The 24,853-nt window shown below is 44.6% G+C and overlaps 1 protein-coding gene across 2 annotated transcripts in view; it reads left to right on the forward strand.

Moving 5' to 3' along the window:
- LOC129826133 (adhesion G-protein coupled receptor D2-like) overlaps positions 1 to 24,845 on the forward strand; it is a 36,378-nt gene extending 11,533 nt beyond the window's left edge. For both annotated transcript variants that reach the window (XM_055886489.1, XM_055886490.1), the window contains 22 exons: positions 405 to 1,034; positions 3,131 to 3,256; positions 3,507 to 3,601; positions 3,811 to 4,110; positions 5,164 to 5,275; positions 5,685 to 5,819; positions 7,990 to 8,098; positions 8,353 to 8,458; positions 8,625 to 8,680; positions 9,045 to 9,171; positions 10,632 to 10,735; positions 10,975 to 11,077; positions 11,381 to 11,534; positions 12,008 to 12,141; positions 12,321 to 12,436; positions 18,104 to 18,224; positions 19,012 to 19,053; positions 19,196 to 19,249; positions 19,394 to 19,541; positions 20,694 to 20,755; positions 20,882 to 20,912; positions 22,790 to 24,845. In XM_055886489.1, the coding sequence (XP_055742464.1) occupies positions 405 to 1,034; positions 3,131 to 3,256; positions 3,507 to 3,601; positions 3,811 to 4,110; positions 5,164 to 5,275; positions 5,685 to 5,819; positions 7,990 to 8,098; positions 8,353 to 8,458; positions 8,625 to 8,680; positions 9,045 to 9,171; positions 10,632 to 10,735; positions 10,975 to 11,077; positions 11,381 to 11,534; positions 12,008 to 12,141; positions 12,321 to 12,436; positions 18,104 to 18,224; positions 19,012 to 19,053; positions 19,196 to 19,249; positions 19,394 to 19,541; positions 20,694 to 20,755; positions 20,882 to 20,912; positions 22,790 to 22,797 (2,873 nt within the window). In that variant the 3' untranslated portion in view covers positions 22,798 to 24,845. The remainder of the gene's footprint in view (positions 1 to 404; positions 1,035 to 3,130; positions 3,257 to 3,506; positions 3,602 to 3,810; positions 4,111 to 5,163; positions 5,276 to 5,684; positions 5,820 to 7,989; positions 8,099 to 8,352; positions 8,459 to 8,624; positions 8,681 to 9,044; positions 9,172 to 10,631; positions 10,736 to 10,974; positions 11,078 to 11,380; positions 11,535 to 12,007; positions 12,142 to 12,320; positions 12,437 to 18,103; positions 18,225 to 19,011; positions 19,054 to 19,195; positions 19,250 to 19,393; positions 19,542 to 20,693; positions 20,756 to 20,881; positions 20,913 to 22,789) is intronic.
- Positions 24,846 to 24,853: the final 8 nt, after the last annotated feature.

Below are 24,853 nucleotides of genomic sequence, written 5' to 3' on the forward strand. Positions count from 1 at the left end.
TCATAATTTGATCACTCTTTTGTTGCTGAGAATTGTCCTTCACAGCAGGAAACGCAAACTTGTAGTGTATTTGATTTTTAAAAGGCTTCTAAAGTTTGTCATTTCCACTTTGAAATGTCAGACTTGATTTGCCCTAATGAAAAAAATGTGTCAACCCCTACAAAAATGTCCATTAATTATAATCCATATAATAATTCACATTTCCTATTGCTGCATGATTGTTTTCCTGCTGTAGAAAACTGGCTCAAATTAAGATCTTACGTATGTATGTCCTGATGCCATATTGCATGATGATCTGTACTTGGGTGTTGTGGGTTAGGCTTAGGGTTAGGGTTAGGGTTAGGTTTAGGCTTAGGGTCAGGGTTAGCATTGAAAGTGATCCCCTTCTGTCTCTACCTGTTTAGATGTGTTGTTCCAAGCCCTGAACTTCCCCAGGGACTCCCAGGAGGGCTACGGCCGTGTCAACATGACGTTCCCGGCCCTGCCAGCGGTGAGCGTGTGTGTCCGCGTGCAGTGGGACCCCCAGTGGTACCAGGTGTCCACCATGTACTCCTACGCCGCGGCCGTCTTCACCAACGAGTTCCAGCTGCGCGGGCAGTTGGACGGGGCAGGACGCATCCTGCTGGCGCTCATTGTTCATGGGCAGCACCGCCCCTACAAGGCATCCTTCCCCAACGATGGGGCCTGGCACCACCTCTGTGTCACCTGGCGCAAGACTGACGGCCACTGGGCCATCTATGTGGACGGGGAGAGGGGGGACATGGGCTCCGGGTCTGACACCCCCAGGGACATACATGGAGATGGCATACTTGTCCTGGGGCAGGATCAGGACTCGTTTGGAGGGAACTTCACCGAGCCCTTTGTAGGGAATATCACAGATCTGAATGTCTGGGACACAGCCTTGGAGCAGAGGCAGTTCCGTGCCCTGAATGGCTGCTCATCTTTGACCCAGGATGCTATCTTTACCTGGAGTATAGATAATATGACCCGTCACCCAGTGGTCGGAGAGGTGCCAGCCATGCTGTTCTGCCCAGGTGAGATTGCACCTACAGTCACACAGCATTGAGATACCCCTACATCAAATCTAGCTATGATCTGATCGGCTCTTTTCTATTGGTTGATCTTTTGATTCCAGGTTGATATATTTTCAGTTTTGGTTGAATTGTCATCTTAGTTGAATCTTTGCCAAAACTTACTGTCAGCCATATTGTTTCACTTGGCCCTTTGTGGTCTCTTGCTCCCGTTGAGGTACATCCCATTTATGAAGGATTTGTTCACACATAAAATTCAGCTCACGTTATTTGGGTTGCCTCCTGCAGGTGTTGATCAGAATGTTGGTCTTTTGATTCTTTCACGTAGCCTTTTAATGATCTTATGGTACGTCCTCTATAGGACTTTCTATGGCAAACCTACAGCCCTTCTTCCAGACCAATCTGTTTCTATTACTAATCCAATACTGAGGCAGTGGTGGTTGTTCCCAGTCTCCCATCAGTTGGTTGTTTGAATCCTTCTGGGTGATCTACCTCGAAAGAGGCCAGTTAACCCAGTGGCTGTCTACCGTAACACATCCAGTATGTCTGTCTGAGAGAGATACATGGGGGAGAGGAAACTGGTTAGCCTGGTTCACATCAAACATCTCCAATCCAAAGTTAAATCTAGAATTGGCTTCCTATTTCGCAACAAAGCACCCTTCACTCATGCTGCCAAACATACCCTCGTGAAACTGACCATCCTACCGATCCTCGACTTCGGCGATGTCATTTACAAAATAACCTCCAATACCCTACTCAATAAATTGGATGCAGTCTATCACAGTTCCATCCTTTTTGTCACCAAAGCCCCATATACTACCCACCACTGCGACCTGTACGCTCTCGTTGGCTGGCCCTCGCTTCATACTCGTCGCCAAACCCACTGGCTCCAGGTCATCTACAAGACCCTGCTAGGTAAAGTCCCCCCTTATCTCAGCTCGCTGGTCACCATAGCAGCACCTACCTGTAGCACGCGCTCCAGCAGGTATATCTCTCTGGTCACCCCCAAAACAAATTCCTCCTTTGGCCGCCCCTCCTTCCAGTTCTCTGCTGCCTATGACTGAAACGAACTACAAAAATCTCTGAAACTGGAAACACTTATCTCCCTCACTAGCTTTAAGCAGCAGCTGTCAGAGCAGCTCACAGATTACTGCACCTGTACATAGCCCATCTATAATTTATTCCAAACAACTACCTCTTCCCCTACTGTATTTATTTATTTATTTATTTATTTTGTTACTTTGCACCCCATTATTTATTTTTCTACTTTGCACATTCTTTCACTGCAAATCTACCATTCCAGTGTTTTACTTGCTATATTGTATTTACTTCGCCACCATGGCCTTTTTTTGCCTTTACCTCCCTTATCTCACCTCATTTGCTCACATTGGATATAGACTTATTTTTCTACTGTATTATTAACTGTATGTTTGTTTTATTCCATGTGTAACTATGTGTTGTTGTATGTGTCGAACTGCTTTGCTTTATCTTGGCCAGGTCGCAATTGTAAATGAGAACTTGTTCTCAACTAGCTTACCTGGTTAAATAAAAAAATAAAAAAATAAAGGTCGTGTGGAGGGCGGGGGGAGGGGAATTCGCGCAAGTATGAGGTCTGCTTTACGAAGAGAATGGAGCTCTACTCAATAGTGAAAACCGATCAAATGTTTAACCTTCATGAAAAATAATGGATTTCATTGCTGTGCGTAACAAGTGAACTGACTCATAATGGAGGGGCTTTTTGCCGGCATACATTCTCAGTAAAAACACGGTCAAATCAATTGGAAGGAATTGTCTACGTTTTCAAAGGTTGTTGAATATGTTGAATATGAAAGCATAATGGTATTACACTTATAAATTGCTATCGATATCAACAAAGTTATGTTTGGCTACAGCATGCTGAATTTAACCAAATACTTAGAGGACTAATGATTAAACAGATGTGTCACAAAATCAAAAGCTCACTTGATGCAAGCAATTCATTTAAATATGTATTCCCATTAACTTTACTAGAACATAAACAGATTATGTAGTCATTGGAGCTGTCTCATGCTGTGTGTGTGTGTCTGTGTGTGCGTGCGTGTGTGTGTGTGCGTGAGCAGCGGTCCACAGGCAGAGGGAGATGCAGGGCTGCAGGACTCTGGAGGGCTGGTCTAGCCAACAGCTCCCCCTGTATGACTCTGCAGACTGCTCCACCACACTGCCCTTCATCTGCAGGACCAGCAGGGGTGAGTCAACCACTACCTACGACCAGACCATCACTTACATACTGTAACGAACATGGCTATCACAGTACTACTCTTTACTGTACACCCATAAGTTGTCTATTTCTGAACAGACTAGTGAAATGCATTTTGCATCACATTAGGGAAACTGACTGAACATGAATATTTGTGACTTTGTACAATGCTAGTAACTACCGTCACCAAACATCGGAGAGGAACCAGGGACTGTCTCTGACACGACTGTTTCTTACAGAGCGCTATGTCAAGATGAAGGAATTGAGTGAGTCTCAGCGCTCCCATCCTAGTCCCTTCATGCACCACCTCTTGCAGATCTCCAATGGAAAGCAGGTAAAGACTGATTACTATAAATCATTGGTTGCCTGTCTGGATTAGGACGTTTATGATTTATCTCTAACCTACTCAACTTGACACAGCAATGAACATTGTTCTGTCAGTGAGTTCAATATTCTTGAAGCCTGTTTTGGATTTCCTCTCCATCCTCTGCTGTGTATGTGTGGATGCGTGCGTCCCGGCGTGCATCTGTGTGTGTGTATTAGGGAGCGGAGGGTGTGATGGGGGGGCAGCCAGGGATCCAGATGAGCTGGGGTCAGGCGTCCAGTCTGCTCAACATGTCCAGGCAGGCCCTGGAGGACACCAGGGAGGGGCTGCAGCCAGAGGACATGCTGTCCCTGGTCCAACTGCTAGCGCGGGCTGCAGACGTGCCCACAGACACGGCCGCGGAAGGCAACGGCAGCCTTGCCACCATCAGCGCCGGGGATCTCAGCCACACTTTTATCACTGTGGCTGACAGCATCATCAGCCAGGACAACGCCCCCAAGTGGCAGGCCATCAAACAGGTACCAATCAATTATTCAAATGTATTTATAAAGCCCTTCTTACATCAGGTACCAGAGAGGCTAAAACATTGTCTGGGATCCGGTGGAGGTAGTGCCGCCAAGGTGTTGGGAACATAAACATGACTACTGTAGTATTTGGTATTTTGTATTTTATTAGGATCCCCATTAGCTGTTGCAAAAGCAGCAGCTACTTTTCCTGAGGTCCACACAAAACATGAAACATGACATCATACAGAGTATGGCAGTATTATTTGAGCATATCTCCACTAGAGGGCAGTAAGATCAAGTGGATACTGTGAATGAGAAACTATCAAATGAATGCTTAGGCTTGGCTAGATAAGTGTATTTGTACAGAGCACATAGGGTTGAATCTTGATCAAACTTCATCGCAGATACACTAAATTGAATCTGCTCTAGATTGCATCAAAATCTGTCATGACAATAAACAGGTCTAATTTGTATATTGTAAGCAGCCCTTTTTCACAGACTATTATGATCTCTGGTCATGTTTAAATGTGTGTGAACATTTTGAAGATAATATCCATTATTGTCTTTGTTGAATGTTCTTTAAAGGAGCACAGTGGAGTGTGTTGTGCTATTATGGTTAACATATCACTTCCAAAACAACTACTCAGACATGTCTAACATTATACTTCATATAAACCGCAAGTATTGCAAGTCTATGTATCCTAGTGCTAGGCATATGATAAGCATTCATATTGTTGCAGAGACTTTGCCTCCCCCATTTCACCCACCTCCCCACCCCCAGGCCTTTCTACCCTCCAAGGTCACAGCAGTACAGCACAGCCAGGCTGAATGTATTAGAGCAGCTAGAGGACTGAAACATCCACATAGCAATGCTTCACCCACAGTCTCTGCTCTATCCAATAACCACAGCCAGGAGTCTCCTGACCACCTGACCAAACTCTGGGTCCTAGTTATGGGCTTAATATTCTGGTTAGGTCACGTGGTCAGGTGAAACTCCTGGCCCTACCAATGACCAGTATATCTCCATGATTAAACCCCATTCCCTTATCCCCACCCTGTGCCCAGGTGGTGAGTGGACCGATGGCTGTGGTCAAGAGCATTGACCGCATGGTGACCAGTCTGAGCACTCAGCTGATGACGGAAACGGACCATCTACTTATCCACAGGTCCAACATCAGTGAGTCACTTAGTAGAGTACAGTGCATTCTCTAGAATGTTAGTGTGTTCTGTGAGCTGCTGAAAGGCTGAAAGAGCGGACAGACCATAGAATTAAGCAATAAGGCTCGAGGAGGTGTGGTATGTGGCCAGTATACCACTGCCAAGGGCTGTTGTTATGGATACAGGCCTTAGCCATGGTATATTGGCCATACACCACACCTTTAATGACAACATTTGTATCCACAGTGGCTCTTCATCCGGTCCCAGATGGTTGATAGCAAATAGGAACATTTAGTGTCCAGGCCTTTCTGTCCTTTCCATGTTTACTCATTAGCACCTTTTGTAGGATGTGCTGTTGTTACTACAACCATTCCTCTTACTATAGTATTCTGTTCATTCCACTGAGAATATGTCTTTATGTGATTCAGAACTGGAGGTTCAGCAGCAGAGTCTGGGAGAGGGATCGAGCGGGCCTAAGTTCTGTGGTCCAGACGTAGAGAGCGTCACCAACATAGACTGTATCTCAGTCCCCACGCAGAACATGCAGAATCTCCATGACAACGGTGAGAGACAACCCTGAGAGTGCTGTAATGTCCGTATCTCATCTGCACTCCTTCAGCCATAGCCTAGTGCTTTACAGTCTCAACCATGCATTCCAACAGTAAACACCTAGTGAAGAAGGATTTTATTTGAAATACCACACATTTATCAAGCACTGTTTTATAGGCACATCCCACTGGGCACACCGTGTCATTTCAATGTGGATAATTGGGTAATTTTTGGTTGAGATGTTGATCAATGAGATTACAACCTACATTCACCCACTCAAAAATAAAACGTAAAGTTAGTTACATTTCCAGTGTGTTATCACCATGCTTTCAACCATCTAAAAGCACAACCAAAATGCAATGGAAAAACAATGTCAGATTATTGGGTTACTTGTCACCCAAATGTCTGTCACTGCGCTTTCAACCATGTAAAATCACAGCAAAGTTCAAATGGGAATACAATGTCAGATATTTTGTTTATTTATATAACAGATTAATGTCATCGCTGTGATTCATCTAATAGCAGAACTAAATGACCTAGATTGCATTTGACATTACGTTAAAAGTACATGGTGCAAGTGATCAATGCCTTTCGAGATTCTCCACAGATTATTGCAGCAATTGTGAAGATATCCACAGACCTGCGACAACCTATCCATGTTATCTTGAACATCCACACTTTATATGATTACATAAGAAGACATTTATAGTTACAGTAACTTCAAAATGTGGCCATGGATGTGTTACTCATTTTAAGGTTGAATGTTACTTTAGTTTGTAAAATAGGCTATTTACTGTATTACAAAAGTAATATTGAATTGTGTTTGGTTGACAACCTAACCTAATATCAACATTTAAACCTCTTAAAGATTGGATTCTTTTTGTCAATGTAAAAACTGGTTGTCAACAAGTTAATAGGTCATTTATTTTATTTCAAAAGTGATTTTGAATTGTGTTTGGTTTTCAACGCAACCAAATATCAACATTTTGAAGGATATTTATATTCTGCTTGGATAGTTCCATCTGTGCCACTGGCTTTAATTCCAGTTCTTCTACAAATTAATAATGGGTATGTTGATTTTCGACTCCATCTCAACCAAAAATCGAAGTTAAAGAACTAAATCATATCAAACATAAAATGCACTTTAAATAAGGTTTGATTTAGTCCTAGTCTTTAACTTCGATGTTGGTTGGGATGGAGACGTGAATACAACCTATCAATTATTCATTTGATTACAAAGTGGAATTAAAGTAAGACCACGTCAGTGGCACTATACAAGCAGAAGATAAAGTAGCAGTCAAAAGTTTGGACACACCTACTTATTCAAGAATTTTTCTTTATTTGTATTATTTTAGGCATTGTAGAATAATAGTGAATACATCAAAACTATGAAACAACACATATGGAATCATGTAGTAACCTAGAAAGTGTTAAATATCAAAATGTATTTTATATTTGAGATTCTTCAAAGTAGCCACCCTTTGCCTTGATCACAGCTTTGCACAGTCTTGCCATTCTCTCAACCAGCTTCATGAGGTAGTCACCTGGAATGCATTTCAATTAAAAGGTGTGCCTTGGTAAAAGTTAATTTGTGGAATGTCTTTCCTTCTTAATGCGTTTGAGCCAGTCACTTGTGTTGTGACAAGGTAGGGGTGGCTTGGTTTAAACCCTGGATCGGTAGATAGATCAATTCTCCAGTAGAAGGTGCTGCCCAGACAATTCTTTTATTTTTTGATAGCAAATATAATGTTCTGACATTGATTGAAAGGTACAAATTCAACATATTTTATACAAGGTTTGTCTATGTTGAAATTTGGTTGAAATTTCACCCTCAAAACAACAGTTTACGATGATTACTTTTTTAAATGTCATGTATTTTCTACGAAGATTCCACGTCACAATAAGTTGACAAATGTCGTTGAAACAACATCGATTCACCCAGTTCATGCCCAGTGGGATATGTACTAATACAGACAGTATGTATTCATCCATTTGCACTCCCAAGGCCTTGACTTTAGTCAACTACTCATTACAATCTATATTAACTGGCTATTGTGAGACATAACGTTGATCTGTGTTTCCACTTACTGCTGCATTGCTAAGCTGTCTAGTGTTCTTAGAAGAGAGAGACACTTAGTTTGGTTAGTGGAGATATTAATGTTGATGTTGATGTTGTATGAGCAGGCTTCCAGAAGGTGACTGTGGTCAACACGTGGTACAGTTCCCTGCGGCCTCTTTTCAACGCGGAGGAGAACATCACCATGATTCCCATCGTCACCGATGGCATCCAGAGGTATGGAAGATGAGAACTTTTTTCAGACCAAGGTCACATTCAGTAGGTACGCAATAAGGAGGAGTCATTTGAAACAGGGCGAGTCGTTTTTTCATGAATGATTGTAGATTTGAATCAGTCCATTAAGAACATTCATTTTCATTTTCCGTTAAGTCTTTTTTTCCCATTAGTGCCTACCGAGCATGATCCAGTGTTGATATCCAGTCTTATGTGTGACTGCCACCTTATGGCCTGTGCTGTGCTATGTGTGTCAGGTACCTGGGCACCATCCTGGGCTCCTCTGTCATCTCTACTACAGTCCTGGGGGACGGACAGCCTGTCAGCATGGCGGTGCGCTTCCAGCTCCAACACAGAGCTCAAGTAAAGACCTCAGTGTCTCACACTCACATGGACTATACTCCTCTATGCACTATATACCTCTGCCTCTTCCACAGAGAATATGATACTGAATATCCCCCTTGTTGTCCTTCATAAGCCTGTCCTTTACCATAAGTGTGAAATTGTCCTTTTCCATCGATTGCTTTAGAATTCTGCAGGGACCGTGTATGACCCAGTCTGTGCATTCTGGGACTTTGATCTGATGTGAGTATAATGACAGCAAATTCTCATTACGTCCAGCAGGTTGACGTTTATTGGGATGAGTCTTGTCCTGGAGACAGAACTAAGCGATTTCCTCTAGAGGGCCAGCTGCAAAGTCAAAATTGTCTTTATTGTATAAATGTGCTTTTTGGATTTAATTTAAGATTAGGGTTAGCAGTGTGGTTAAGGTTAGGGTTAAAATCAGATTGTATGACTTGTGGCTGTGGCTGCTCGTGACCACACTGCAGAGCTGCCTCCAGAACAACATTCATGACAAAAAAACAGTAACCTGCTTACATCTATAGAAATCAGATTTATTAGTGTAATGGTTACCATACATTGTTATGAAACTGTTGTCCCCCTCTAGGCCAGAGGCAGGTGGGTGGTGGTCTACTAAAGGCTGTGAGGTCATCTCTAAACACTACGACTCCACTGTCTGCTTCTGCAACCACACCACCAACTTTGCCCTGCTGCTGCAAGTCTATGAAGTCCAGGTAAAGGTCCATTCTACCCTCCACAATTCCTCACATTCCACATTGTGAAATAGTACAATAGAGAATAGCCAACAGACACTTATAGTCTGTATAGTTCAGTAATCATGCCTCAGAACCCGAGAATTATTATGTGACAAGGGCTGTTCTGAGTGAGTCAAAACATGGGAAAATAACTAACGACCAGCCCTCTTGGGAAGAAACTTTACAATGCAAAAAATAATTTACTCTTTAAAATAATGTTTTTAATGAAAATATTTAATTAATATTTTGATAAACGATTTGGAAACCGTTCTACATGCCAAAAAGTTGAACACAGATCTTGGAGGGAGTTGTCAAACGATAATTCCCAGGTGCGGGGGCATTAGCACTTTTATAAAACGGTTATTAATTAAATGTTTTAAATAAAGGCCTCTCGGTGGCACCGTGGTCTAAGGCAGTGCTAGAGGGAGGCATCACTACAGATCCGGGTTTGATCCCGGGCTGTGTCGCAGCCGGCCACGACTGGGAGACCCATGAGGCGGAGCACAATTGGCCCAGCGTTGTCCGGTTTAGGGGAGACTGTAGCTACCAATTGGGGAGAAAAAGGGGTAAAAAATAAATTTATAAAAAAACATTATTTTAAAGAGTAAATTCGTTTTTGCATTGTGAAGTTGCTACACAAGCGGACTGATCGTTAGTTATTTTCTCATGTTTTGACCCAGTCGTTAATTCTAATCATTCTATTCATTCAATGTTGCTATGCTAAACAAATTATTGGCATGTAGCTAGCTAGCAGAGATTCAATGATGATGAGAGGGAAGAACTTCAATAAATAATGATTTAATAAATACCCAATAGGCCACTAGCTGAGCTAACCAAGCTAGTTGGTGACGTTAATAGTGACATTTCCGTTGATGGCACATGAGTGGAAGAACTGTCCATGGTCCTGGTGCTGGTTGGTGACAGCCAGTGCGTTCCTCTTCTTTCCTGGCACGGGAGAGCTTGCATTTGTAAAAGGATACATTGTTGAACAGGTCGTAGAGGCAGACATGTAGGTTTATACAACCCCCAACTGTTGCAAACCAAATAGTAGCATGGAAAAATAGTTTATCAATTTCCTGCCTGTTTTGTGGACAGTGGAGATATGACATTAACACGTTATGGTATTTTTCGGGATTTGTTGTCCCACAACTCCCGCATATCAACCAGTCAGCATCCAGGATCCAAACAACCTGTTTTATAGTTAAGCAATAAGGCGGTGTGGTATATGGCCAATTTACCACAGCTAAGGGCTGTTCTTACGCACAACGCAGTACTTTCCCCACCACTGCTGGTTACCAACATAATCAGAGCAGTAAAAAAAAAATATGTTACGTCATACCCGTGGTATACCACGGCTGTCAGCCAATCAGTATTCAGGGCTCGAACCACCCAGTTTCTAATCTCTGATAAATACCTACCCATGTGTGTCTGTGTGTCAGAGGAGTCCAGAGAATGAGAGAGCCCTCCAGGTCATGACGTTCATCGGCTGTGGAGTGTCCCTGTGTGGCTTACTCTTCACCTTCATCCTCTTCTTCGCTTTGGGGTGAGTGGTGCCCTGCTCCAGCGAAGAATCTACTAGCTTGTGGAGGCTACAATACATCTTTCTGTTTCAATGATTCACTCTGTCACTTCTCTTTACCATGCTGAACAGACAAATTGCTGCTGTGTTTCCTATGACTGTATAATGACTGACTCACAGTCGGTTTGTCTGTATGTTGGTCTGACCTTGATCATCTCTCTGTGTCCCTCTCCCCTGTCTGGCCTGGTGTGGTGTGGGGGCAGAGTTCCTCAGTCTGACCGCACCACTGTCCACAAGAACCTGATCGTGGCTCTGGGGATAGCTGAGCTGCTGCTGATGTGCAGTGACTGGGCCTCTGCTAACGAGGTGGGACTCTTTACATGGCTGTGTCTGTCTTTAAACCTCTCACTCTCTGTATATGGTCATGGGTACTATGGACTAGAAGAGGGCACAGGTTCAGTTTTGTCAGTGATCCAGGAGTCTGTAGGCTTTTACCTGCTTATGTCGTTGAATGTATGATAGGACTCCATTCTCTTTTCTGGATTATAGTACTATATGTACATTACTTTCTATTGTTTTTGAGCCCGTGCCACCATATAAGAGTAAGTGGGGGACAGGTATCTATGGCGATGGGAACCATGTCAATGCCATGTCCCTCCTGTCCACTAGGGGGCATGTCTGCTGGTGACAGCCCTGCTGCACCTCTTCTTCATGGCCTCCTTCTCCTGGATGCTGGTGGAGGGGCTGCTGCTGTGGAGTAAGGTGGTGTCTGTCAACATCAGCGAAGACCGCAGGATGAAGATGTACTACGGCATTGGCTGGGGTAAAACATGCAGAATCACACCTCACTCTGCTTAGATATTTATTATTAAATGATACTGTACAATGTTCCCATATGTTCCACACAGGACTCATCCACTCACATACGACCTTGGCCTATATTCTATAGTACATAGGAGTATTGTTTGGTAAGAACACGGTGCTGTCTGGAACACCACTCATCTAGACCAAAGGTTGTGTTCCAACTGACCCCGTTGAAAGAGTGTGTGCATTCAAAAAGCTTAACACACTCATGATAATGTTTTCTAAGATGCCCAGATATACGAGCCAGCTGTCTGAGGTGTTCACCTGTTCAGACTAAATAGAATGGTTGGGGAATGGACAGTTGGTGTCTTCTGTAGTCCCTGGCCCTGTACCACAGCAATGTAAACTCTTTTCACTAAAGACATGCATGTGTTGTATGAATATAAGAGACCTGTTGAATTAAAAGCAAGAAATATTGTGTTATTTTTGCAGGTCTGCCTGTTGTGATTGTTGGTGTAACCTTGACGATATCCCTGGACAAGTACAAAGCAGACAGTCACTGCTGGCTCAATGTGGAGACTGATATGATTTGGGCTTTTGTGGGACCTGTTCTTTTAATCTTGGCCGTATGTAGCTTCACTTCACTTATTTACTGTGTGCGTGCCTGTGTGTGCGTGCCTGTGTGTGCGTTTCTGTGTGTGTGTGTGCGCGCTTGCATGTGATGTTTACTAATGTGTCATACATGTGTCATAGAGCAACAATATGGCATGTTCATCGGTTGTTCTGTGTCGTTGTGTACTCCTAGGTCAATGCAGTGGTGCTGTGCCGTGTTGTCATGGTGACGGTGTCCAGTGCTCGTCGTCGCGTAAAGAAGCACACTCCCAGTTCAGCATCTAAACTCCACACCTTCGACCTGACCTGGTGAGTCACCATACTATAGCCCATTCTCTCTCTCGCTCTCCCTCAATATATATATGTATATATATATATATACACAGTTGAAGTCGGAAGTTTACATACACCTTAGCCAAATACATTTAAACTCAGTTTTTCACAATTCCTGACATTTAATCCTAGTAAGAATTCCCTGTTTTAGGTCAGTTAGGATTACCACTTTATTTTAAGAATGTGAAATGTCAGAATAATAGTAGAGAGAATTATTTATTTCAGCTTTTTTTTTTTTTCATCACATTCCCAGTGGGTCAGAAGTTTACATCCACTCAATTAGTATTTCGTAGTATTGCCTTTAAATTGTTTAACTTGGGTCAAACGTTTCGGGTAGCCTTCCACAAGCTTCTCACAATAAGTTGGGTGAATTTTGTCCCATTTCTCCTGACAGAGCTGGTGTAACTGAGTCAGGTTTGTAGGCCTTGCTTGCACACGCTTTTTCAGTTCTGCCCACACATTTTCTGTAGGATTGAGGTCAGGGCTTTGTGATGGCCACTCCAATAGCTTGACTTTGTTGTCCTTGAGCCATTTTGCCACAACTTTGGAAGTATGCTTGGGGTCATTGTCCATTTGGAAGATCCATTTGCCACCAAGCTTTAACTTCCTGACTGATGTATTGAGATGTTGCTTCAATATATCCACATCATATCCCTTCCTCATGATGCCATCTAGTTTGGGAAGTGCACAAGTCACTCCTGCAGCAAAACACCACCACAACATGATGATGCCACCCCTGTGCTTCACGGTTGGGATGGTGTTCTTCGGCTTGCAAGCGTCCCCCTTTTTCCTCCAAACGTAATGATGATCATTATGGCCAAACAGTTCTATTTTTGTTTCATCAGACCAGAGGGCATTTCTCCAAAAAGTACGATCTTAGTCCCCAAGTGTAGTTGCAACCCATAGTCTGACTTTCTTATGGCGGTTTTGGAGCAGTGGCTTCTTCCTTGCTGAGCGACCTTTCAGATTATGTCAATATAGAACTCGTTTTACTGTGGATATAGATACTATTGTACCTGTTTCCTCCAGCATCTTCACACAGTTGGAAGCACAGAATTGTCTAGAATGTCACTGTATGCTGTAGAGTTAAGATTTCCTTTCACTAGGACTAAGGGTCCTAGCCCGAAACATAAAAAAAGCCCCAGACCATTATTCCTCCTCCAACAAACTTTACAGTTGGCACTATGCATTGGGGCAGGTAGCATTCTCCTGACATCCGCCAAACCTAGATTTGTCCTTCAGACTGCCAGATGGTGAAGTGTGATTCATCGCTCCAGAGAACACTGCTCCAGAGTCCAATGGCGGCGAGCTTTACACCACTCCAGCCGCCGCTTGGCATTACGCATGGTAATCTTAGGCTTGTGTGCGGCTGCTCAGCCATGGAAACCATTTCATGAAGCTCCCGATGAACAGTTATTGTGCTGACGTTGCTTCCAAAGGCAGTTTGGAACTCAGTAGTGAGGGTTGCAACCGAGGACAGACGGTTTTACACTCTACACGCTTTAGCACTTGGCGGTCCCGTTCTGTGAGCTTGTGTGGCCTACCACTTCGCGGCTGAGCCGTTGTTGCTCCTAGACGTTTCCACTTCACAATAACAGCACTTACAGTTGTCTAGCAGGGCAGATATTTGACGAACTGACTTGTTGGAAAGGTAGCATCCTATAATGGTGCCACGTTAAAAATCACTGAGCTCTTCAGTAGGGGCCATTCTACTGTCAATGTTTGTCTATGGAGATTGCATTGCTGTGTGCTATTGTCTACACCTGTCAGCAACGGGTGTGGCTGAAATAGCCTAATTGACTAATTTGAAGGTGTGTCCACATACTTTTAGCCTTGTAGTGTATCTCTTTCCCTCTCTGTTCTCTCTCTCCCTCATCCACTCTCTCATTGACACTCATCCACTCTCCCATACTCTATCTTATCATCTCTTTCATCCACTCACTTGTCCTCTCTTTCCCTGACTCTCCTGCTCTCTCACTCACAAACACACGTGTCATGAAAACGTAGGAATCATACATTGTATTTCGAGCCTGACTCGACCCCAACATCCAACCCTTGGTGGCTTTTCACGGTATGCTTTATATGTGTGAGATACAATGAGACAACTCCAGTAAACACTAAATGTGTCTTGAGGGGTGAGTCAGAATAAGTTTCCTTTGAAGCGCAATGGAATAGGAGGTTTTCAAATCCACAAGTGACAGATCCACACCGACAAACTGAGCAGAGAGACGGTGACTGTGTGAGAATGAGGTAGTTTGAGTTTGAAGTAGTGGGAGTTGTATGGGTCTTATCAGCCTACCACCTGGTCCTAGAGAGAGAGAGAGAGTCTGTGTGGGTGTTTGTTGGTCTGTATGCTTTTCACTGAGCTCATTGTCTGCTTAATGTGGACTCTAAACAAGGACCAGGGCCTAGGGTTCAGTCCTGGCTACCTGCGGAGACAAGATAAATACATGTATATGTACACCCTGCTGATCTATGAACGCCAAGGGCGTATTTCATAATAGATTCATGAAATGCTATTTTTTGTTTCATTCATCACCTGTTCATTTGCTTGTAAAGAGAGTGAAGGAGTAAGCAAGTCATCTCTGCCCCCTCTGCAGTCTATCTGTTCCCTGTAAGAATGTGATGATGTCACAACATTAGAAGGAAGACTAAATTGAAACGAAAAGAAGAGGAACTGCTCACTTTGACCTTGTAGACACAGTTCAGTGTGAACTCGATCTCCTGGCACCTGTGCAGCAAGACGACAATTGCAGTTTGAACAAACAACCTCACAGGGCAACATTAAAGTTATTTCCCGTATAAGCATATAACAGATTAAAGGATGATTGTAAAGAACGAAGAGCACGGCTGCAGTGCCCTGTGAACCTTTCTGGCTATGTGAGGATGAATACATGATGGGAATGTTTGTGCTCCAATGCCATCGAAGGTCCTCTGTGTATTATGCTTTTTGTTGCATTTCTTTTGATATTAAAGGACAGGTTCACTTTTTTTGAACCAAATCTGTATTTTGGATGCAAATGGTATGTTCTAGACAGGTTGGTTGTTTAGTAACTATTAGATTGTTGACAACATGTAAACTATATTTTGTCTCTGACAAAACATACACATATTTGCACAATGAGCACTTGTTGTCTCTCAAACACATTGTTACAGTTGTTGGTTAGCTAGCTAGTGAATTTGAGCCATATTAGCATAGACGTAACATCAGTCAAAACACCTCAAAGTATTACATGGAGTCAAGAACAAGATAAATCTACCTGAAATGAGCCACCTTGTAACGGTTGTCTTGTGGTGAATGAGCGGACCAAGGCGCAGCGGGTGATGAATACATGATGATTTATTTAAACAAAGACGAAACACGAAGAACACTTGAACTACAAAACAATAAACGACGTGACCAAACCTGAACTAGAGAACATATAACATGAACGCACGAACAGGAAGGAACACACGAAAAGAAATGAAAGAACGAACGAACAAAACGAAACAGTACCGTGTGGTGCGACATACACAGACACAGCAACAATCACCCACAAACAAACAGTGAGAATAGCCTACCTTAATATGGTTCTCAATCAGAGGAAACGTCAAACACCTGCCTCTAATTGAGAACCATATCAGGCAACACATTAACCCCAACATAGAAACACAACACATAGAATGCCAACCCCAACTCACGCCCTGACCAACTAAACACATACAAAACAACAGAAAACAGGTCAGGAACGTGACAGAACCCCCCCCCCCCCTCAAGGTGCGAACTCCGGGCGCACCCCTAAAACTCAAGGGGAGGGTCTGGGTGGGCATCTGTCCGCGGTGGCGGCTCCGGCGCAGGACGAGGACACCACTCCACCATTGTCTTTGTCCCCCTCCTTAGCGTCCTCCGAGTGGCGATCCTCGCCCCCCGACCCTGGTCTAGGAACCTTAACACCGGTCCCCCCTAGATAACTCAGGACAGAGAGGTAGTTCAGGACAGAGAGGTAGCTCAGGACAGAGAGGTAGCTCAGGACAGAGAGGTAGCTCAGGACAGAGGGGTAGCTTAGGACAGAGAGGTAGCTCAGGACAGAGGGGTAGCTTAGGACAGAGGGGCAACTCTGGACTACTGGCAGCTCCGGGCTGAGGGGCAGCTCCGGGCTGAGGGGCAGCTCCGGGCTGAAGGGCAGCTCCGGGCTGGAGGGCAGCTCATGACTGGAGGGCAGCTCATGACTGGAGGGCAGCTCATGACTGGAGGGCGGCTCATGACTGGCTGGCGGCTCATGACTGGCTGGCGGCTCTGGCTGCTCATGGCTGGCTGGTGGCTCTGGCTGCTCATGGCTGGCGGAAGGCTCTGGCTGCTCCTGTCTGGCGGAAGGCTCTGGCTGCTCCTGTCTGGCGGACGGCTCTAGCGGCTCCTGTCTGGCGGATGGCTCTGAAGGCTCATGACAGACGGGCGGCTTTGAAGGCTCAGTACAGACGGGCGGCTTTGCAGGCTCAGTACAGACAGGCAGTTCATGCGGCGCTTGGCAGACGGACAGTTCAGACAGCGTTGGGCAGACGGGCAGTTCAGGCGCCGTTGGGCAGACAGGCAGTTCAGGCGCCGTTGGGCAGACAGGCAGTTCAGGCGCCGTTGGGCAGACGGGCAGTTCAGGCGCCGTTGGGCAGAAGGGCAGTTCAGGCGCCGTTGGGCAGACAGGCAGTTCAGGCGCCGTTGGGCAGACGGGTAGTTCAGGCGCCGCTGGGCAGACGGCAGACTCTGGCCGGCTGAGGCGCACTGTAGGCCTGGTGCGTGGTGCCGGAACTGGAGGTACCGGGCTAAAGACACGCACCTTCAGGCTAGTGCGGGGAGCAGCAACAGGACGCAGAGGACTCTGGAGACGCACAGGAGGCTTGGTGCGTGGTGTAGGCACTGGTGGTAATGGGCTGGAGACACGCACCACAGGGCTAGTGCGTGGAGGAGGAACAGGGCTCTGGAGACGCACTGGAAGCCTGGTGCATGGTGTAGGCACTGGTGGTACTGGGCTGGGGCGGGGACGTGGCGCCGGATATACCGGACCATGCAGGCGTACTGGCTCCCTTGAGCACTGAGCCTGCCCAACCTTACCTGGTTGTATGCTCCCCGTAGCCCGCCCAATGCGGCGAGGTGGAATAACCCGCACTGGGCTGTGTATGCGAACCAGGGACATACACAGACACAGCAACAATCACCCACAAACAAACAGTGAGAACAGGCTACCTTAATATGGTTCTCAATCAGAGGAAACGTCAAACACCTGCCTCTAATTGAGAACCATATCAGGCAACACATTAACCCCAACATAGAAACACAACACATAGAATGCCCACCCCAACTCACACCCTGACCAACTAAACACATACAAAACAACAGAAAACAGGTCAGGAACGTGACACACCTACGATTCTCCACATGGAAGATTCTTGTAATTTTTGCCAGCTATCTGGCCATGCAATATCCCAATTGCATACAGCCTCTTGCCCCATTGAAGTGCACGCATCGTTTTCCAAACCATTTCATTGTGTGCAGTTATGCAGGATTTTCCCTTAATATAAGCGTGCAGGTTTGCGTACGTCAGTGTGTGTGTTCATATGGGTTGCTGCGTGAGTGTGGGTGTTTTCACTATACTGACAGGCTGACTTCTGTAGGGCTGTGACACGACCAGTCCTTATTCTACTGCCGGTGCTGGGCCTGACCTGGCTGTGTGGAGTCCTGGTGCACCTCTCCATGGTGGTGGCGTATGTCTTCATTGCTCTCAATGCTTTTCAGGTGAGCAAAGCACCCATAGAAAGATCATTGTATGTAATGGTTTCAAGAGAAACTGAGAGTGAGAGAGACACAGAGAGGAGGGAGGTGGGCTTGATGTAGATAAGCGGAGTTGGGCTGCAGCAGGTCCAGTGGAGTGGTGGGTGTGGTGTAGCGTGCGTGTGTGTGTGAGTGAGTGCGCGTATGCGTTTGTGTGGGGGAGAGGGTGGCTCAGAGTGGGCCTTTGAAGGACAGGTCATAGCAGTGCTCCGGGGCTCTCCAGGCTGACCCATCACCAGATTTACCTCCACCTCCCTTCCCATCATACCCCTGATAAGCCCCTGTAAATCAGCTGGAGGTACTCTGGACTTCCCCTCTATTCCTCTCTCTCTCTCTGCCTCTCTCTCTCTTTCGCTATCTCTCTCTCCCTCTCTGTGTTCCTGGCTTTCTCTTTCTCTTTCTCTCAGGAACTTCAAGCATGGTTGTTAATTAATGTGAATGAGCTGGCCACTGGCCCCAGAGTACCCCTCAAAGAGCTGCTAGTTAATTTAGATTTACTGAGGTTTCATCCAGAAGAGAGGGGAGAGGAGATAATCCTCAGTCTTCCTCAGAGCAGAAAATATACTTATAGAAACAACCCACTGTTCTCACCAAGCAGGAAAAAGTTGGTCATCATCGTACAATCAGGAACTTCTATCTACACAGCCTCATCAACAAGTTGTCTAACTCACTAAAGCCAGGATAAAGCACATATTGTAGGTAGTCTACAGCCATGGGTAATATCTTATTGTCTGTCCTTCCCTTTCTGCAGGGCCTGTACATATTCTTGGTGTATGCGGTTTACAATAGTGAGGTAGGTTTTCAAAGAACTCTTTCAGCGAGGCTTCTTTCTCTCCGAATGTAGTTGTCCATCTGTGGCATGCCAACCACTTGACGCTGCCAAATACGTCAGTGGGTGTACAAGCTATTGAGGGTATTGTCTGCTTTTCTTAAAGGTGAGGAATGCCATAAAGAGGATCAAAGAGAAGAGGAAAGCCTTGTCTTTCACGGTGAGCCAAAAAGCATACAGCAACATCCTTAATAGCATTTTCATGTTCCAACTGGAGAAAAACACTAATTCAGTATGCACGTGCTTTGAATACACAATCAGACAGCGTCATTTAAACAGTTCCACACATTTTTATTGGTTGTAGAACTGTTCCCAGCCAATCAGCTTCCTGCCGTCCCAGAAGGGTCCGGCCCAGTCGTGGACCCACAGTCTGCCCCGTCCCTCCAGCCCAGAGACCAGCGAGACCTCAGGCCCCGGCAGCACCACCTCTACCTCACTGGTCATCAAGAACGGTAGGAGAGGCAGAATAGGGTGGGTGGGCCTGGGGCTGGAGGGAGGCATGGGCTGTGGTGGGTTGGGTCAGGTTTGATGGGTTTAGGTAGGTAGTGGTGGGTTGGGTTAGGATTGGGTAGTGGTGGGTTGGGTTAGGATTGGTGGGTTTGGGTAGGTAGTGGTGGGTTGGGTTAGGATTGGGGAGTGGTGGGTTGGGTTAGGATTGGGTAGTGGTGGGTTGGGTTAGGATTGGGTAGTGGTGGGTTGGGTTAGGATTGGTGGGTTTGGGTAGGTAGGGATGGGTTGGGTTAGGATTGGGTAGTGGTGGGTTGGGTTAGGATTGGGTAGTGGTGGGTTGGGTTGGGTTAGGATTGGGTAGTGGTGGGTTGGGTTAGGATTGGGTAGTGGTGGGTTGGGTTAGGATTGGGTTGTGGTGGGTTGGGTTAGGATTGGATAGTGGTGGGTTGGGTTAGTATTGGATAGTGGTGGGTTGGGTTGGGTTAGGATTGGGTAGTGGTGGGTTGGGTTAGGATTGGATAGTGGTGGGTTGGGTTGGGTTGGGTTAGGATTGGGTTGTGGTGGGTTGGGTTGGGTTAGGATTGGGTAGTGGTGGGTTGGGTTATGATTGGGTTGTGGTGTGTTGTGGTGGGTTGTGGTGGGTTAGGATTGGGTAGTGGTGGGCTGGGTTCAGTTGGGATTGGATAGTGGTGGGTTGTGTTAGGACTGGGTAGTGGTGGGTTGGGTTAGGATTGGGTAGTGGTGGGTTGGGTTAGGATTGGGTAGTGGTGGGTTGTGGTGGGTTAGGATTGGGTAGTGGTGGGTTGTGGTGGGTTAGGATTGGGTAGTGGTGGGTTGTGGTGGGTTAGGATTGGGTAGTGGTGGGTTGGGTTAGGATTGGGTAGTGGTGGGTTGGGTTAGGATTAGGTAGTGGTGGGTTGGGTTAGTATTGGGTAGTGGTGGGTTGGGTTAGGATTGGGTAGTGGTGGGTTGGGTTAGGATTGGGTAGTGGTGGGTTGGGTTGGGTTAGGATTGGGTAGTGGTGGGTTGTGGTGCAAGGTGGTTAGTAGAGTCATGTAGTCTGAATATTACACTCAGGTGTTCTACACCACCTGACATGAATTCCATTAATACCAGGAGAATAACTGGTGGGATTTTGCCTTTTTGTCTTTCAGAAAGTTATGGAAAAGAAAGTAGTTTTGTGAGCTTCTCCTTGAAACCAGCATCAGGAAACCAGGTATGTTTGGTATTATGCATCTAAAGAGACCATATCCACTTATTAGGCCTATGATCACTCCTAAATGGTTCATTGTGTATTTGAGAATAATGCTCCATCTCCAACACGTCTGTTTTACTTTACCAGGTGGTTCAACTGACTGCTTTCAAGCCTTCAGGTAATTTCACAATTTCCTTGACAGTGAATCTGACTTAAGAATTGTTAAAAATCTAACATGCTGACTACTCCGCTCGCGTCGCGTGCTTTGCAAAATAAATGTACACATACAGTACATGTTATTCAGTCATTTCACCCACACTGCCCGCGTGCGTCTACGAGCGTCTGCGTAGCCAGGCATTAAAATAGAACTTGGTTCTATTTGTGACGCATGATCCGCTGCAAGTCCTGCCTCTCCCATCTCATCATTGGTTTTTAGGAGCATATACCCATGTGGGTGATTGAAAGATGAACTGAGGTCTACACTCCAGTCCAGTTGGTAGTGGTAATGCACCTTAAAGTTGGTTGCCAACCACTATATAAAGTCCAAAGAAGAAGAAGCCTGAAGGAGGAGAGATTACTAGAAACTAAATCAGTTTACCCTTTTATCTGTGGATTAATTGTTGGAGTAGAGGACCTTGTACATTTCAGGTAAAATAACAACCCAAAGTTTATAACCCAGGACAAATTAACAAGCAACAGCAAGCTAGCTAAATTGCCATAAATGTTTAATGCATTTCAACCTGTCCCCAAATTAATATAGTTGGTTCAGAGTTAGTTTTGATATTTCAACTTGCGTGTCCTGATCGTGTCTGGTGTAGGTGGACAAAATCAACATGCGCGGTCTGGTCAGCATGTAAACTGTTGGGGGGAGGTGGGAGGAGGGGGTTCTAACCTGACATATGGAATTGTTTTAAGATGGTCATACTATGGATCATTTAGCTATTTGATTTAGAATTTTAGGACCCCTTTAGGTATTAAAAAAATATATATATAAAAATGATTTGATAAAATATTGAATTTGGCCTTTAATACTATAGTCCAGAGAAACACATTGAATAACACATTCATAAATGGAAAAAATATGTATCATAACAAACACAAACTTTGATGTGTTTGTCCTATATCTCTGAAATGTAAGAAAGGTCAGGAAATATTTGTAGTTTGTTTTTTACTCATATTTAACCCTTTATTTGGGGTAGTCACAAAACAATTGTCATACTTCCATTCATTTTTTAAAACCAGTACCGGTAACCAGATGAGAAACACCGCTCTAGCTCTGCCACCGTTCACTGCAAATGTGGAAGTACGACATCGGTGGATGCGGTGGATTGAGACGCAGCCAATGCAACAACAAAAAACAGATAGGGATGTTACCTAGATTGACTCACCGTTGCGTCAATTGACTCTAGGGTTATTTATCTTGGTTTATTAAAGATAACGTGGCTGACACACATAAAGTAAGGAACCAGGCCACATTGCTGACAATTCCGTCGTAATTTAATCCCCTTCGGTTAGTATCTTTTCTTCAGATTGAAAGTATTTTTGACTGGACTATTACTTTCACTACATGTAATAACATCAGGTGTGAGTAATGTAAACATATGGGCAGCACTCTTTGGCGCGTTGAAGTGGGCCAGGTCACTTCACCATGTGTCTAATCATCAGAAAGGTTGAATGTTATTTGCTCTGTTCCCTTTGTTTGTCAGAACATTAGGAAACCTCATTCTCCTCATTAGTTAGACAATCCGACTACCGCCAATCATCCACTCAAACACCTGCTCCCACAGAGGGACTGTTTCGCACGCACGCACACAAACACGCACTCGCACACGCACGCACACGCACACGCACACAGACAGACACATTCAATCCACCCAAGAGGTTCTGTGTTGGGACAATACTGAAGGTTTTGTGAGGTCTAGTCTGTAAGGATTCAACCATTTATAGCTGTTCTGTGTAGTTTCCTTTTTGCAAAGAAAGGAACATGTATTATATTAGACATAAACAATATGATGATAGAATAATACATGTTTTGTTACTTTTCTGTTACTACAGGCTGCTGATGGAACTGGACACCAAGGCACATGTATCATATAAACTGGTGGGAAGAAAGAAGAATTGCACAGTGAATATCACAAACAGATACACACAATAGATGCATCTACTCTCATACACATATAGTAGTAGATAGTGTAAATAGACACACACACACGCATGCACACACACACGCACACACACAGAATTAAAGACTCAAATATGTACTCGCAAGCACGCACACACACACAGAGTGTGTGATGCAGGAAGTGTATTTTAGGAGGACAGTTCCTCCTCCACAGTGCCCCAGGGTCAGGAATCATCTGCTGTTTATGAAATGGCTGTTTTACAGAGGCAACACAACGTTTGTCGTAGATTTCAGTTTAATTTTCTGTTGGAGAGTGGCTGATCACACCTTCAGGCTTTTTTACAGTAATATTTGTGTGTGTGTGTGTGTGTGTGTACTTTTTGTTTTTACAGACATAACTAGACAGTAGTTATTACTGTAAACTGGATATAAACCTTTGAATCTAGGATTAAAGGGTTTTACTACTGTAAGAAATCATATGACCAGACAACAAGATTGTGTTGTCAGTGTGAGAACGTGGATAGTAGGATGACAGATCATCTCATAGATCAACAGTATTAGATAGTAGAGATAGGCTGCTGACTTACTGTGGACTGACTGGGCAGCTTATAAAGAGACTTTATGAAGCCTATCACCTGTTGTCCACCTACTGTATCACCAGACAACCACTATGTGTATTTGAGGCTGTGCTAACTGCAGCTTGGCTGTCTCCCCAAGTCTTTCCTCCCTCCCCTGGCCTCCCCTGGCCTCCCCTACCTTACAACAAGCAGCAGAAATCCTGGCTTCTCCCTATCTCCACTACAAGAAGGTGCGCTCTGAACCGAGACACATTATTCACTACAGCTCAAATGGTTGCATGCCACGATTTAAATCCCACAGGGAGAGTGGTTTTATCCCAATACAAGAATATGCTGGGGCAAATATACTGTACTTTCTCGTTTGATGTAATTTTATACTCCAAAATTATTTACATTTTTACCTTTTTTTTTAAACTTTTTTTTTTTTATAAAGTTTATTTTAATAATAGGTTGGTTACTTTGAGATGTATCCCCAGTTTTATTTTCCACTTTTTCTCCCTCCCTGTGTAGTAGGTGTTTTCAATCTATTATTGTTATGGAGTCAAATAGACAATTTTATTGACTTTCAGTTTTCAAACAAAACTAAAATGTCAGTCTCTGTTGTGGTAATTTTATGTCTCTGTTATGATATGGGGGGTTAGTGTTAGGACAGACAAGCACACTACCAATCACTTCCACACCTCATGCCCAGGGGGCAGCAGCTCCCTGGCTCAAGTGCTCAGCCAGGAAGTCTTGTGGATCCTTGTTAAGTGTTGATTGGAAACAAGAGTGAGCCAGCTTGCAGAGCCGTGAGGCTGATGGTTTTTTTTGGTAGCCATGTGCACCCTTGGCTTTGTTTAGAAAAAAATGTTGGTCATGTTTTTTCCTTTATGTATATATTTATTTTCATCACCACTTTGAACAATCAGAGGGAGCTGGCCCTGGATCTAAGGTTGCTGTCTCCTGGGTACATGTACATACAACACTGTCCTCATACACTGATTTCTCACATATATACACATCTTAAATTAGGTTAGAGACCAGTTGACTAGACCTAAGACCCCTATACTTAGCGAGTGCAACAGTATTAGCATGCTAGTTCATCTGTTTCGTGACAATACATTGTAAGATTTGTATGAAAACGATAGGTTTTCCAAAGCCCTTATACTTTGTTCCTCAAAAGTATTGTTTAATTACTGTTAATTGCCTCCAATCTTTGTGCCCTTTGTAGTCATTGGCTGAAATGTACATTTACACATGTATTTTTGAAGTAGCACTGGCTTATCAGCCAAAAACCACAGACTTTCACGTGACTAGGAATTACATTGTCATGACTCATAAATTGCTGCCACTATCCTGGATAGCCTCCCAAGTATTTTAAAAGAATGTATTAGGTATATATGACCCCAATGTCATTGATAAATTGCGGGATAGTTCAAT

This window comes from Salvelinus fontinalis, chromosome 28, assembly GCF_029448725.1.
Source record: "Salvelinus fontinalis isolate EN_2023a chromosome 28, ASM2944872v1, whole genome shotgun sequence".
Taxonomy (NCBI): Eukaryota; Metazoa; Chordata; class Actinopteri; order Salmoniformes; family Salmonidae; genus Salvelinus; species Salvelinus fontinalis.